The sequence below is a fragment of the Crinia signifera genome, chromosome 11, assembly GCF_055691185.1.
Source record: "Crinia signifera chromosome 11, ASM5569118v1, whole genome shotgun sequence".
NCBI classification, from domain to species: domain Eukaryota; kingdom Metazoa; phylum Chordata; class Amphibia; order Anura; family Myobatrachidae; genus Crinia; species Crinia signifera.
The window spans coordinates 54,270,394-54,287,016 of record NC_139227.1 but is presented as its reverse complement, the minus strand read 5'-3'; the positions used below and the strand labels follow the sequence as shown (position 1 = coordinate 54,287,016).

Here is a 16,623-nt window from a genome sequence, read left to right as displayed (position 1 = left end):
AAGCACTCTGGGCTGAAGTGGAAGGAGCCTTGCTGAGCCCACCCCGGCTCAGTGATGGATGAGGCGGCTGAAGGCTCCCATTGACGTTTAGTGCAAGTGCACAGCACAGGAGTTCCCACCTCCTTATGGGGCAGATGTATTAAGCTTTAACAAGATATAAATCCAAGGGTGATAAGGAGAGATAAATGGAAAAAGGAAAGAAATAGACAAATGTTTTGCGCATTCAGCAGTACCAACAGATCAATATTTCCATAGGTTCCTCAAACCTTCACCATACACCATATACAAGTTGATATTCCAAATTTTGTTAACGGTTTAAGGAGAGATAAATGTTCAGCCAATCACCTGCTAACTGCCATGTTACAGCCTGTGTTTGAAAAAAGTCAGTAAGGAGCTGATTGGCTGGACGTTTATCTCTCCTTATCACCCTTGCATTTATCTCTTGTTAAGGCTTAAAACATCTGCCCCAATGTGCTTTACCTCTGGCCATGTTAACCTGAGGCAAACTACAGTCTCAACAACCCTGTATGGTGTGAGAAATAGCTCAAGCACACGCTGCAGCACAGGGAGTGTAAGTGTAAAAGTATTACCACAGCACTTACACACAGCAGGGTACTTGTTTCCTAGCAGGGCGTCCACTAAGTTATTTGCTTAGTTGGCTATTCTGCGTACTGAAATCGCATCTCACATCGCATTGCATGGCTTTTTTGTGCCTTGCGATGTGCGATGCGATCTCAGTAGTTAACATGGTAAAACAGCTAAAACACCACCACTATCCACATCACCCCGAAGCGTGTTGAGCGGCGGCGGAACGCGTCCTCTGACCTTTTCATACCCCCACTATCCACGTCGACATGGAGTTGATATTATATAGTGTGGCGAGCACAGCAAGCCACCGAGCCCGAAGCGTAGCGAGCACAGCGGATTACTTTACATGTACCCACGAGGGTACGCGTTACGCGTCCTCCCGACCTTTTCATACCCCCACTATCCACATCAGCGTTGAGTTGATTTTATATATTGTGTGGTGAGCGCAGCGAGCCACCGAGCCCGAAGCATAGCGAGCGCAGCTAGCCCTGCGACCGGACGCAAAATACATGTAAAGTAATCCGCTGCGCTCGCCACGCTTCGGGCTCGGTGGCTTGCTGCGCTCGCCACACTATATAAAATCAACTCCATCGTGGATAGTGGGAGTATGGAAAGGTCGGAAGACGCGTTCCGCCGCCGCTCACCACGCTTCGAGGTGACTTGGATAGTGGTGGTGTTTTAGCTGTTTTACCATATTAACTACTGAGATTGCATCGCATCGCACGCCACAAAAAAGGGGCATGTGATACGATGTGCGATTTCAGTCAGGGTGCAGTGAATAATTGAACTAAATGAACTACTGAGATCGCATCGCACGGCACAAAAAGGGCCATGCGATGTGATGTGTGATGAGATTTCACTACGCTACTGTACGTATGCTAATTGGGCACCCTGCTAGAAATCAAGTACCCACAACAGAACACACAATGCATTGAAAATAATAAATGCAGCAGTTCTCACTGGCCAAAGCCCCAAGGGTGGCAGGAGGCAGCAAGTATAGCCTGTCCTGTGGTACACTGGGGACAGCCTAAGGTCTCCGGAGGTGCAGCAGGCAGTGTGGATGAGGCAAAGATGGCCGCTCCATGTCCTGTGCAGGGAGGCAGATGGTGGAGGAATGCCTGCAGTGGGAAACTCTCAGATGGTGCCAGCAGACCTGGGGAAGGGACTAAAGGAGTGAGCCTGCCTCCCCCTGCTGATTATGGAGCCACCAGGGAAAAAATGTCCGCCCGCAGCACTATGAAAATAGCGGGTATCCCTATAGGGATTTACCACCGCCTGTGCTGCTCTCCGTTGCCTAAATACCCTGGTGGTCTAGCGGGAGAGCGAGCGACCCATACCCGGCTTGATCAATGCAGCCCGGCAGTCCCCACCGGAGCTGCGAGCCACGAAAGGTGCACTGCGCCTCTTACCTGCTCCCAGTGTCCGGCTTGCAGCTTTGGGTCCTAGCTGCTGAGGATCACAGAGGTCACTCATACAGTCATGGTGCTGTGGCCGCCGGCAACGGGAGGTGTTGGGGCAGCAGCGCAGGCATCTCCAGGGCGTCCAGCGCTGCCTGCCCTAGTGAAGTAATATAAATAAATAAAAATGGACTGCCTAAGGCCTGAGGCGGAGGCGGGGTATAGGAAGGGAGGATTTTTTAACCCGTTTGGTGCCTGCCAGGTCCATCACCACCTATACCCAGCTTAAACCCTGTGGGCTATTTCACATGCTCTGGCTCCTGCCGGACGGCGAAACCCTGCACGGCCTGGAAGCCGTGCCGCACACAGTAGTTTACAATGGAGGGGATGGCCACAGCCCGGCAGTCGTCCCTTCCAGTGTTGGGATCCGGCTGCAACCGGCGGCCGGGCCAATTGTGACAATTGTGTCCATTATTAACTACAGTGTGTGGCACTGCAGGAGCCGGAGCGTGTGAAATAGCCCTGTGTCTCCAGAAGACTTGAGATAGAAATATTGTATACTGTGTTACGCTAGTACACCTCCCCTGCATTATCTCTGTATAGGGCTGGATGTATAACTATGAGCAGAGCCCTGGACCATATTATAGGGACATAAGGCGCCCAGTTGCTATGATACCCCATCCCACATGATATATACATATACTGTACATTTACAGAACACTTCCAATCCTGTTCTGTCATTATTTATGCTCCGCATTAGTTTCAGTTAGTTACATTGTACAGGTTGAGTATACCTTATCAAAATATGCCTTATCCAAATTATTCCGAAAACCATACATTCCAGAAAGTGATTTTTTTTTTTTAAATGTTGCTAAAAACTTACTGGGTACATGATATGTAACTGGCACTACTGGGGGCATGATATGTAACTGCCACTAAATATGTATAAGAGAATGATTGCTTGGCATTCAAATTCAGTACCTGAGGTAATACACACATTTTGTTTAATTTTTTTGAAACCTTGTTTTATGCACAAATAAAATATATTTGTATGTATTTCATGTGTTTGCTGTGTCTATACAGCATAAATGCAAGATACCTCAAGATACATCATTGAAATATTACAATTTTCCATAATACAGAATAATCCATTATTCAAAATTCTCCTGGACCTGAGCATTTTGGATAAGGGATACTCAACCTGTATCACATTTCTTAGCAGTCACACCCAGGACCTTCAGTCACATTTTCCTTTATTTAAGGCACTTATTTCAAAGTACTTTCTCTTTCGTCCAGTCCGGTGACACAGCTCACGATGGGATGTAGGAGGGGTCCACAGGAGCCAGGCACCTATGCTTCAATTCTTTTGGAGCAGGCTCCTCCCTTCTGCAGCCCATAATGCCTCAGTTAGTTTTAGGTGCCCACAGGAGTAATATGCTGAGCAGCTGCGCTGCAGCTGCACTTTTTTTCTTTGGAATTTTTTTTTTAGACTAGTTAGGTTTTTATTATTTTATTTATTTTATTACTAGTTAGAGCAGGTTATCCAGAATCGTGTCCTGTCAGCAACTCTGTGTGCAGAGGGAAGCTGCTGCTCCCATTTTGTAGGGGAGACACTGGAGGTAAGGAGAGGCACTTGTGGGATGGGCTAAAGGGGGAGAAAGCGCCAAAAAGGCTACCCTCCCCGCTGAAGCAGAGACTTGGTCTCTTCCTGAACTGTGTATTGGCGCCCTTTCTATCCTTGCTGCGGAGCTGAACAGGGTAGATTTCTGACACAAACTACAGCCTCTCCAGGAAAGCGCTTCCCTCGCTGATCGCTTACAGCAGAAACAACACAGATAAGCAACTATCGACCAGTGAGCCTTACATCAGTAGTAGGGAAATTGATGGAAACACTCTTAAAAGAAAGAGTTGTAGAATATCTCAAAACCAGCAATTTACAGGATCCAAAACAGCATGGGTTTACTGGGGGAAGATCATGTCAAACAAATCTTATTGACTTTTTTGACTGGGTGACTAAAGTAATAGATCAAGGTGGGGCTGTAGATGTAGCTTATCTAGACTTTAGTAAGGCTTTTGACACTGTCCCACATCGCAGACTGTTAAATAGACTTGAAAGCTTGGGATTGGATTCTAAGATAGTTGAATGGATAAGAGCATGGTTGCAGGACAGAAAACAGAGAGTTGTAGTAAACGGAGTACAGTCAAAGGAGGGAAAGGTTACAAGTGGAGTACCCCAGGGATCTGTACTTGGACCAGTGCTTTTTAATATCTTTATTGGTGATATTGCAAATGGAATTGAGGGTAAAATGTGCCTTTTTGCAGATGACACAAAGGTATGCAACAGGGTAGACACACCAGGAGGGGGTAAAACAAATGATTGATGATCTAGGTAGATTAGAGGAATGGTCAAGAGCATGGCAACTACAGTTTAATGCCAAAAAATGCAAAATCATGCACTTGGGTTGCAAAAATCCAAAGACTAAATATAGTATAAATGGCACTATAATGGAAACTACTGAGGAAGAGAGGGATCTAGGTGTCACTATTTCAGGGGACTTAAAGGCAGGTAGGCAATGTAACAAAGCAATGAAGAAGGCAAGTCAGATGCTTGGTTGCATAGGGAGAGGTATCGGCAGTAGAAAGAAAGAAGTAATAATGCCACTGTATAGGTCATTGGTACGACCTCATCTAGAGTATTGTGTTCAGTTCTGGAGGCCATATCTCCAGAAGGATATAAATACATTAGAGCAGGCATGTCCAACGTTGGCCCTCCAGGTGTTGTGAAACTACACATCCCAGCATACTTTGCCACAGTTTTGCTATTAGAGAATGCTAAAACTATTGCAAAGCATGCTGGGATGTGTAGTTTCAAAATATCTGGAGGGCCAACGTTGGACATGCCTGCATTAGAGACTGTACAAAGAAGGGCAACTAAAATGGTGCATGGCCTACATCACAAAACGTACCAGGAAAGACTAAAATATCTTAATATGTATACTTTAGAGCAGAGAAGGGAAAGGGGGGACATGATAGAAACTTTCAAATATATCAAGGGTTTTAACAAGGTACAGGTGGGAGACATTCTTCACAGGAAGAGGAGCAGCAGAACACGAGGACATGCACTGAAACTAGAGGGAGGAAGATTCAGGGGAAATTTGAGGAAGAATTACTTCACAGAAAGAGTAGTAGATAAGTGGAATAGCCTCCCATCAGAGGTGGTAGAGGCAAATACAGTAGTACAATTTAAACATGCTTGGGATAGGCATATTGATATCCTTACAAAAAAATAAGGATCAAATATGGTTTGAGGTAACATGTTTAAAAAAGGGGCAGACTAGATGGGCCAAGTGGTTCTTATCTGCCGTCAAATTATATGTTTCTATGTTTCTATAAGTACACTGATACATTATTCTGTGCTTTGCCTGGCATTTTGCATTGTGTTTGTTAACATGGTTGAAGGGTGCACTTCTGCTGCATTGGAGGAGGGAGCGCGGGACATGTTTATTTATTGCAAGTGATTGCAAATGTGATGTTAAATTTACATGTGAACAGTGGGTCGCAGGCCCCAAGGTCTGAGGCAGCTGAACCAGCTTGGGCTGTTGCTTTAGGCAGGTCTATGAATGCCTTAACAGAGGCTTTAAATAGGCAAAAGGAATCCTTGTTAGGGTCTCCTGGCCATATCCCTTCTTCTCAGACTTCTGTGGGGTCAGTTACCCCGGCTCAGGGGGACCCTGTTTTTGCAAGCTATGCAGGACACTGCTCAAGGTGTTCATAAAATGACATCGTTGATGGAGCAGTTTACCAAATCCTCTGAGGATATTGTGCATAGACACCCTTTTTCTACACCACCTCTATTGATTTTGGATTCTGATGATGGTGTATGTGAGGAGGATTTGGGTTGGGACCGGAGTGATGAAGCTGAAGCTTCGGTTCCCGGTATTGAGTATTTGATTTTGGCTGTGAAGCAGGCTTTAAATCTTTCTGAGGAAGAAAAAGCCCCTGCGCACTGTGTATTTAAAAAGAGTCGCAGGGACCCTGTTTGTTTTCCTTCTGATGAAGGGATGGTTTCCTTGCTGGGTGCCAAGATATTATTAATGTCAAAGAAATATGCTAATATGTACCCCATGCCAGAGGAACGTGTCAAGTTATGGGAAAAGTTCCATTGGTAGATGCATCTGTGGCCAGATATCTAAATCCACAGCCTTACCAGTGCAAGGGGCTGCGGCCTTTAAAGATCCAGTGGATAAAAAAGTGGAAGGTTGTCTTAAGGCAATCTTTGAAGGCGTGGGTTTCACGCTGCGTCCCATTATTGCTTCTGCTTGGGTTGCTAAAGCAATGATCAAGTGGGCGGAGACTCTGAGCAGTCAGCTTCACCATGATTCAGAAGCTTTTACATTGACTGAAAAGTTGAGATGTGCTGCAAAGTACATTTGTGAGGCTGGTGAAGAAGGTGCTAAGACGGCGTCTAAGGTCTCCGCTACCTATCTTTGGCTAAAGGCATGGGAGGCAGATAGCGAATCAAAAAGGTCGCTTGAAACTTTGCCATTTAAGGGTGAGTTACTGTTTGGGTCAGAACTGGAAGCCATTATAAAACAGGCTACAGAGGGAAAGAGTACATTTCTCCCAACTCAGAGCCAGATTATAATGGGGGCACAAGGGGTCAGTGCCCCTGGGCCCCCCTCTAGCTAGGGGCCCCCTGTGGTTGGCATGTATTTTTTATTTTTTTTTCTAGCTAAAGGTTTTGTGCATGGGAGTGGGGTAGTGCTGCAGTTTCACATATCTGCCAATGTGACAATGTTTAATGGTGCTGAGCATCGGGAGCGAAGCCACACTGATTGCACAAGTGTGCAGTGCATTACTGGGAGTTGATTAAGTCCCATGACACTTTGAACCAGAGGGCAGAGACTGAGATGTTTGTGCTGAGCTCTGATTGGTGGAGCTCATTACATGCTTCTCAGGCCCATGGAGAACAGCAGGAGCCTAGTCATGGGAGGTCGCCTACAGAGTAAGGTGTAGAGGGACAAACACAGGCTTTTCATGTGGTATGTATTTATGTGTATGTGTATATATAATATCTATCTATATCTCTATATATATCCCCTGCAGTTACCCATTGACCAAGTTTATACTGCCTTTACTCTGTGTTTTGACAGTGTAATATTCTCCCATGCAGTTTGCGGCCAGTAATGACAAGTGCAAGGGGGCCCCCCTGTCTAAAGTGCCCCGGTCCCCCCAAAGGCTTAATCTGGCACTGTCCCAACTGCAACTAAATCTACAGGTTCTAAGTTTGGAGTCTTTAAGCTGTCCTTTCGTGGCAGAGCATCCAACAGAGGACAGGCAGGGTGTGGTAGATTCCAGGCCAGTAGAGGAAAGAATCCCAAATCACGATTTGGGGCTTTTACAAAGAAACATGCAACAAAAGGTGAGGATAAGTCCTCTGCATGACAGGGCGGAGGCTCCCTGTTCTGGGCTCAGAGTGGGGGGTTGCCTGCTGCAGTTTCGGGACAGGTGGAAAGACTCCACAAGGGATTCTTGGGTCTATTCCATTGTTTCCGAAGGTTACCGGATAAATCTCAGCGGCTTCCCTCCAAAGAGATTTCTTCCTACTCCTTTACCACGGACCTCATCTCTGAGGTCCGCCCTTCTGGGGGCAGCTTTGTCACTCACAGAGAAAGGGGTAGTGGTCCCGGTACCTCAGGAGGAAAGGAAGAAGGGATTTTATTCAATCCTTTTCTTAGTAACCAATCCGGTCTTTCAGACCTATTCAAAGTCTTTAAATCTTCATCTATGGGTCGATCATTTTCGCATGGAGTCCCTGCACTCGGTGCTCTTAAGCATAGAGCCGGGAGAGTTTCTGGCATCTGTGGACATTCAGGATGTGAACCTCCATGTACCCATTTACAAGGAGCATCAGTCCCTACTCCGGTTTGCAATAGGAGAGAACCATTGGCAGTTTCAAGCTCCGCCGTTTGGTCTGGCAACGACTCCGAGGGTATTCACAAAAGTGATGGCGGTCATGGCTGCAGCCCTCAGACTGAAAGGAATAATAATTATACCTTATCTGGATGACCTTTTATTCAAGGCGGATTCGGCAGAGAAGCTTCAGCAACATCTGTGCATCGCGACACAATTCTTACAAGATCAGGGCAGGGTGCTAAATCTCCCCAAGTCTCATTTGACACCCACGCAGAGTCTGCAATTTCTCGGGGTGATTTTGGACACACACCCTCACAGGGTGTTTCTACCACAACCCAAGGCAGTGAAGATTCGTCAGAGATCTTACAAGCTCCTGCGCCAACAGTGTGGCAGGGAGTACGGTTGCTTGGGAAAATGGTGGCAACATTCGAGACACTTCAGTTTGCCAGATTCCATTCACGGATTTTTCAGTGGAACATACTGTCGTGCTGGTCGGGGAACGCAAAGACTATGAAGCAGGAAAAGTTAGTTCTGTCTGAGGAGTCGAGAGAATCCCTGAACTGCTGGACAGATGTAGAGACTCTACAGCTGGGATTGGCTGGTCATTACGACCGATGCCAGTCTCAGGGGTTGGGAGGTGGTTGTCCTTCACCTAAGATTACAGGGTCTCTGGTCCAGGGAAGAATCCAGACTTCCGATCAATATCCTGGAACTTCGGGCAGTCTGGAATGCCTTGTGTCAAGCAGAAGAATTTCTGAGAGGATTACCGCTGTGAGTACAGGCCGCCAATGCCACAAAAGGGGCTTACCTGAATCACCAGGGTGGAACTCGCAGCAAGATGGCAATGAGGTTTTGCGGATCTTTACCTGGGCGGAAAATCAATATTCCTTTATTGTCAGCTGTGTTCATTCCAGGGATCCGGAATGTGGAGGCGGATTTCCTCAGCAGAGCGGATCTGCCGGAGGGAGAATGGGCACGTCATCAGGAAGTCTTCCAGGAGATTGTGGACTGCTGGGGGCTACCAGAGATAGACCTAATGGCGTCAAGGACCAACTGTCAGGTACCACGGTTTTGTTCCCGATCAAGGGACCCGTCAGCTTGGGCAGTGGATGCCATGACGTGTTTCAACCTGATTTACAAATTCCTGCCGTTTCCAATGATCCCGAGGGTACTGAAGAGACTGAAGGGCCAGAGAGTGCAAGCTATACTGATTGCACCAGATTGGCCCAGGAGGTCGTGGTACTCCGACATACTGAGATTGTCGACGGACTCTTGGCGTCTACTTCTTCGACTGGATTTGCTAAAGCAAGGGCCGTTTCTACACCTGGACCTAGTTCGTCTCAATTTGACTGCGTGGCTTATGAAAACCTTATTAAAAAAGAAGGGGTTTTCAGATGCGGTTATACAGACCATGCTCAGGGCTCGTAAGCCTTTGTCAGCAGCCAATTACCATCGGGTCTGGAAGATTTACATCCGGTGGTGTGAACGTCAGAGAGTTCATACGTCTAGGTTCAAGGTTTCAAGACTTTTGGAATGCTTGCAGGATGGTTTCTCTGCCGGACTTAGGGGGATATTCAATTTCAGGGGCACGGCTGTCGAGCTAGCTGACAGCCGTGCCCCTGTCCCTGCTGGACTGGAGCTCAGCAGTCGGGATTCAATGTCCTGGGCGGCGAGAAGGGGGCATGGCCACGAGCTGAGGCCGGAAATAGTCAAGCTCCGGACGGGATCTTGACTATTTCCGGCTTTTCTCGGCAGAACCAGCCCGACAGCTTGTGATGTCGGGCTCGCTCTGCAGAGAACCCCTGTTCAATGCTGTCGGGGGAAGACAGCATTGAATAGGGCCTCGCAGCCATCTCCCCCGTCGGGAGATGGCTTTGGGAGCACGCCAGACATTGAATACCCCCCTTAGTCTTCAGTCTTTAAAGGTGCAGTTATCTGCATTGTCAATTTTCTTTTAGAAAAGGGTAGCTCTGTTACACGAGGTTCTTGTTTTTTCTGTATCGCAAAATCCTCCTTTTGAACCACTAAAATCGGCTGATCTCAAATATGTTTCTTGGAAACTGACTTTTTTTGTTGCCCATTGCCTCGGCTAGGCGTGTGTCAGAGTTGGGTGCCTTGTCCTACAAGTCACTATTTTTGATTTTCCATGATGATACGGCTGTGCTTCGAACAGTACCTAAGTTCCTATCTAAGGTAGTGTCTTCATTTCATTTAAACCAGGACATTGTTCTTCCGGTGTGCCCCCCCCCCCCCCCCTGAAGGGGTAAGAAATAGGGACAAATTAAAGAAATTGGACGTGGTTTCCTCCTTGCGAATTTACGTGGATAGGGTAAAGGACATTCGCAAATCTGATTTGCTTTTGGTATTGTATGATGTGCATAAGATTGGGTGGCCTGCTTCAAAGCAGACCATTGCTCATTGGTTGAGATCAACTATTGCCTTTGCCTACTGTAAGGAAGGTAGGCCAGTTCCTTCACGGATCAATGCCCATACCACAAGGTCGGTTGCTTCCTCGTGGGCTGTGCGACATGGGGCTACATCGGAGCAGTTGTGTAGGGCTGCCACCTGGTCCTCTGTTCACACCTTTACCAAATTTTACAGGTTTCATGAGTTTGCGTCGGAGGATGCTTCATTTGGACGGGCAGTGATGAGAACTGTCGGTCTGAGCTTACCCTCCCAAAGGACCGGCTCGTGAACGTCCCATCGTGAGCTGTTTCACCGGACTGGACAAAAGAGAAAAGGGGATTTTTGTAAGAACTTACCGTTCAAACCCCTTTATCTGAGTCAGCGGCGCCCCCTCCCCACCCGTCCGGCCTGCCCCCCGTGCCCCCTCCCCCCATTGCCGCATGCTTACCTGTCCGCGCGTCCCGGCTCCCCTCCTGGCTTCAATAAATTCTATACAGACGGACCACAATAAAATGTCCGCCCCTATACCGCAGACAGTTTCAGAGAACAGTCTGCTTTATGGGGCGGCCATTTTATCATGGTCTGTCTCCATGGCATTGATTGAAGCCAGGAGGGGAGCCAGGACGCGTGGACAGGTAAGCATGCGGGGGATGGGGGGCGGGGGGATTACTATAGCACCTCAGCCCCCCCGGCGCCCCCATATGCACAGTGCCCCCCCCCCCGACCGCGGGGGCTGCGGTGCTATAGTTACGCCACTGATCGGAGTCCAGTCCAGAGACACAGTGATCCCTCCCTTACGCTCAGTAAGTTGTACCGTTCATGTATTGTCATGTTATGGTTCTATGAGTTTGCATATAAGATGTTCAGGCATTGTACTGAGTTTTGTAGTGTGTTTTGTAAGTTGAACTGAGGCATTATGCGATGCAGAAGGGAGGAGCCTACTCCCAAAGAATTTAAGCATAGGTGCCTGGCTCCTGCGGACCCCTCCTACATCCCATCGTGAGCTGTGTCACCGGACTGAACTCAGAGAAAGGGGTTTGAACGGTAAGTTCTTACAAAAATCCCCTTGTCATACCCAGAATTCGTGCCTATGACCTTCCATAATGCAGTCAGATGCCTTACTCATGGAGCTATTTACTTGCCAGGTGATGCCATGGATTAATTAGAACAGTAGAACAGCACTGCCTGCCATGCTGTATCATATGTGATGGCATGTTGCCCCACCCTTGTTATACCCCTGACCACGATTCACTGCGTCATTCAGTTTCCCAGTACATTGCATGCTATCCTTTCATATATGTTATGCTGTACAAGGATTACGGTTCTAACCTGAATAATTGCTTCTGTTCCAGGTTACCTTCTGTCCCAACCAGGTGAAGAAGTATGAGCTTGCCCTGGTGGTTGATGTGGATGATATAGGAGAGGAGGTTCTGGCTGTGCCAATTACTGCCAGGTAAATGACCCAGACATGCTCTGTGCTGTGTGCCCTGGAATGTCCAACAGTCCTATACTCACTGACCTCCGTCTGTACACAGGTGCCTGGTGCCACCCCTGTTTGTGGAGATTTCTGCTCTGAAATTTAGCCGTTGTCTCCTGCAGTACCCCTATAAGAGGAGCGTGACATTAACCAATCCCAGCAGCCTGCCTGGGTGTTATACCCTTATGCCACAGGTAACTCTATGGGCCAGGAGGCATGGGCACAGGTAACTCTATGAGCCAGGAGGCAGGCGCACAGGTTACTCTATGGGCCAGGAGAATTATCATTTAGAATACACAGTACCACTGCACCCCCAATCTTATCATGTAGAATACACAGTACCACTGCATCACTGTCTTATCATGTAGAATACACAGTACTACTGCACCCCCAATCTTATAATGTAGAATACACAGTACCACTGCACCCTAGTCTTATCATGTAGAATACACAGTACCGCTGCACCCCCAATCTTATCATGTAGAATACACAGTACCGCTGCACCCCCAATCTTATCATGTAGAATACACAGTACCACTGCACCCGTCTTATCATGTAGAATACACAGTACCACTGCACCCCGATTCTTATCATGTAGAATACACAGTACCACTGCACCCCAGTCTGATCATGTAGAATACACTGTACTACTGTACCCCCAATATTATCATGTAGAATACACAGTACCACTGCACCCCAGTCTTATCATGTAGATTACACTGTACTACTGTACCCCCAATCTTATCATGTAGAATACACAGTACCACTGCACCCGTCTTATCATGTAGAATAGACAGTACCACTGCACCCCCAATCTTATCATTTAGAATACACAGTACCACTGCACCGGTCTTATCATGTAGAATACACAGTATCACTGCACCCCAATGTTATCATGTAGAATACACAGTATCACTGCACCCCAGTCTTATGTAGAATACACAGTACTACTGAACCCCCAATCTTATCATGTAGAATACACAGTACTACTGCACCCCCAATCTTATCATGTAAAATAAACAGTACTACTGTACCCCAATCTTATCATGTGGAATACACAGTACCTCTGCACCCCAGTCTTATCATGTAGAATACACTGTACTACTGTACCCCCAATATTATCATGTAGAATACACAGTACCACTGCACCCCAGTCTTATCATGTAGATTACACTGTACTACTGTACCCCCAATCTTATCATGTAGAATACACAGTACCACTGCACCCGTTTTATCATGTAGAATACACAGTACCACTGCACCCCCAATCTTATCATCTAGAATACACAGTACCACTGCACCGGTCTTATCATGTAGAATACACAGTATCACTGCACCCCAATGTTATCATGTAGAATACACAGTATCACTGCACCCCAGTCTTATCATGTAGAATACACAGTACTACTGAACCCCCAATCTTATCATGTAGAATACACAGTACCACTGCACCCCCAATCTTATCATGTAGAATACACAGTACTACTGCACCCCCAATCTTATCATGTAAAATAAACAGTACTACTGTACCCCCAATCTTATCATGTGGAATACACAGTACCTCTGCACCCCAGTCTTATCATGTAGAATGCACGGTACTGTAGTACAGTGCTACATGAAATGTAACATATAAGTACCATGTTTTATGTAGCTGTCTATAGATCTACCTGTGACATACATTCCAGTGACAGGAGATTTGATCTGTTTCCTCTATGCAGGAGCCGGATTCCCCCTCCCAGATCCTGTATGACAGCCCCAAACCCTGCGGGATCATCCAGCCGCACAGCAGCGTGCACCTGCCCATCGTTCTGAAGGTCCAGGCGACCGGGGAACAGTGTGCTAAGGCTCAAGTCGCAGTGTATGGGTGCATCGAGACACCCCTGGTAAGGATGACTAACTAGACAGCAGGCAGCGCATTCAGCCTTATTGTTCCCCAATTAGGTGGCCCGATCGCGTGCCCCAACTAGGTGGCCCGATCGCGTGCCCCAACTAGGTGGCCCGATCGCGTGCCCCAACTTGGTGGCCCGATCGCGTGCCCCAACTTGGTGGCCCGATCACGTGCCCCAACTAGGTGGCCCGATCGCGTCACCCACCCACGTGCCCCAACCATGTGGCAGGAGGCTCATAGTGTAATAGCCGGGAGACTGATAGGTCACATACGTAACAGAGCGGTTATCATGTATATACAGAAATGGAAACTCAGATTTTAGGCGCTCTTTATAGGGCCATAGACAGGTTTGAAAAAGTGAAAATATTAGAGAGATACTTCCCTTCTCTGCAGGGAATGATGTTTCTTATATACATGTTTCCTTTTCTCTTTATCTGAATCCTCCTTTACCTCTTAGGTGTATTGCAGAATATATGAAAGAGAATTAGTCCACCGCTTCGCGTCTGAAACTGTTGTGGACTAATTCTCTTTCATATATTCTGCAATACACCTAAGAGGAAAATGAGGATTCAGATAAAGAGAAAAGGAAACATCTATATAAGAATCATCATTCCCTGCAGAAAAGGGAAGTATCTCTCTTATATTTTCACTTTTTCAAATCTGTCTATGCCCCTATAAAGAGTGCCTAAAATCTGAGGTTCCATTTCTGTATATACTGTATTCTTATTGTGGGTCCCTAGGGTAAGACTCCAGGAAAACTCAGGAGGGTGAACTTTAAATCATCCAGCGCCACGTTAACCTTCTCACCCACTTGCCTAGAGTGGTTATCATGTCCAGGTCTGAATTACAGATATCTAACCGTTCCCATGATTGACCTGTAGTTACTGCATTACCCACAACAGACTTCCATCTACAGACCGACTGTGTCATCCTGATTGTGGCTCATCAGTGTAGGAAAATGGTTTCTGTAAAGCCCGCTGTTGTCCCTCCATGCTTTTCTCCGTCCCTCTATTGAAGGTGGTTGTTTCTGTACTGTAAGTACAAGGGAGGAGCTGTGTCCTTATTTACTTCCCACTGACCTTCTCCCCAGAATGGCGGAATGATACCTAGTCCTACCACTGCTGTACCCACAATGTACCCCTGGACCTCAGCCGGCTCTATATAACAATCTAACGTTTACCCCAATAGGAGATTGTCCTGCTCTGTGTCGGGGAAGGTCCTGTAGTCTATGTGCAGCCTAGCAAAATGGACTTTGGAAATATACCAGTTCTGAGTGATGTCCCAAAAATCCTCCGCCTGTGTAACCAGTCCCTGATCCCTGCACCCTTCCAGGCCAGCATGGTAAGTGTACTACTGTGTGACCAGTGTCTGATCCCAGCACCCTTCCAGGCCAGCATGGTAAGCACACTCCTGTGTAACCAGTGTTTGATCCCTGCACCCTTCCAGGCCAGCATGGTAAGTGTACTCCAGTGTAACCAGTGTCTGATCCATGCTCCCTTCCAGGCCAGTATGGTAAGTGTTCTCCAGTGTAACCAGTGTCTGATCCCTGCACCCTTCCAGGCCAGCATGGTAAGTGCAGGCCTGTGTAACCAGTGTCTGATCCCTGCACCTTTCTAGGCCAGCATGGTAATCACCGGTCTGTGTAACCTGTATCTGATCCCTGCACCCTTCCAGGCCAGCATGTTAAGCACACTCCTGTGTATGGGAAGAACTAGTCAGTCTTTCTGCATGTCTGAGCCAAAGCCCCAGTGACGGTCTCTTTGGTTAATCGTTAGCGGTGAATTCTCTGGATCAGCGCCATGGGACTGTACCGTATTGTTCAATAGCAGCGGGGCCCTGTTCTACAATCCAAGTTCCTATGGAGATTAATAATTAGTGCTCTGATTTCAAGGCTGTGTGTAATTATCACACAAAACAGATTAATGAACACTCATAGCTAATATTTGTCTTGTTAATCACAGAAGCAGTCTTCAGATGAAAAGACACACCTGTACTGTATACCCAATGCTGCTCCCTCTGCGGACCTCATACTGTTTGTACCCTAATCTACATTACACCCCATCCTATATCACTGAGGACCTCATACCACCTGTACCCCTAATCTACATTACACACCATCATATACCACTGAGGACCTTATACCTCATGTACCCCTTTACTACAAGACACCCCATCCTGTACCACTGAAGACCTCACAGCTCCTGTACACCTATACTACATTACACCTCATCCTGACCCCTGAGAACCTCACACCTCCTGTACCCCTATACTACATTACACCTCATCCTGACCCCTGAGAACCTCACACCTCATCCTGACCCCTGAGAACCTCACACCTCCTGTACCCCTATACAACATTACACACCATCCTATACCACTGAGGACCTCACATCTCCTGTATCCCTATACTACATTACACCCCATCCTACACCACTGTGGACCTCACACCTCCTGTACCCCTATACTACATTACACCCCATCCTACACCACTGCGGACCTCACACCTCCTGTATACCTATACTACATTACACTCCATCATATACCACTGTGGACCTCACACCTCCTGTATCCCTATACTACATTACACCCCATCCTATACCACTGAGGTCCTCACACCTCCTGTACCCCTATACTACATTACACCCCAACCTATACCACTGAGGACCTCACACCTCCTGAAATCCTATACTACATTACACCCCATCCTATACCACTAAGGACCTCACACCTCCTGTACCTTTATACTACATTACACCCCAACCTATACCACTGAGGACCTCAAAACTCCTGTATCCCTATACTGCATTACACCCCATCTTATACCACTGATAACCTCACACTGCCTGTACCCCTATACTACATTACACCCAACCTATTCCACTGAGGACCTCACACCTCCTGTTTCCCTATACTAAATTGTATCCCATCGTATACCACTGAGGACCTCACAC

At 47.2% G+C, this 16,623-nt stretch overlaps 1 protein-coding gene across 5 annotated transcripts in view; it reads left to right on the top strand.

Moving 5' to 3' along the window:
* The window catches only part of HYDIN (HYDIN axonemal central pair apparatus protein), a 464,418-nt gene that overhangs the window by 80,712 nt on the left and 367,083 nt on the right, over positions 1-16,623 (top strand). For all 5 annotated transcript variants that reach the window (XM_083165003.1, XM_083165004.1, XM_083165002.1 and 2 more), the window contains exons 15-18: positions 11,660-11,760; positions 11,843-11,978; positions 13,503-13,667; positions 14,861-15,013. In XM_083165003.1, coding sequence (XP_083021129.1) covers positions 11,660-11,760; positions 11,843-11,978; positions 13,503-13,667; positions 14,861-15,013 — 555 coding nt within the window. The remainder of the gene's footprint in view (positions 1-11,659; positions 11,761-11,842; positions 11,979-13,502; positions 13,668-14,860; positions 15,014-16,623) is intronic.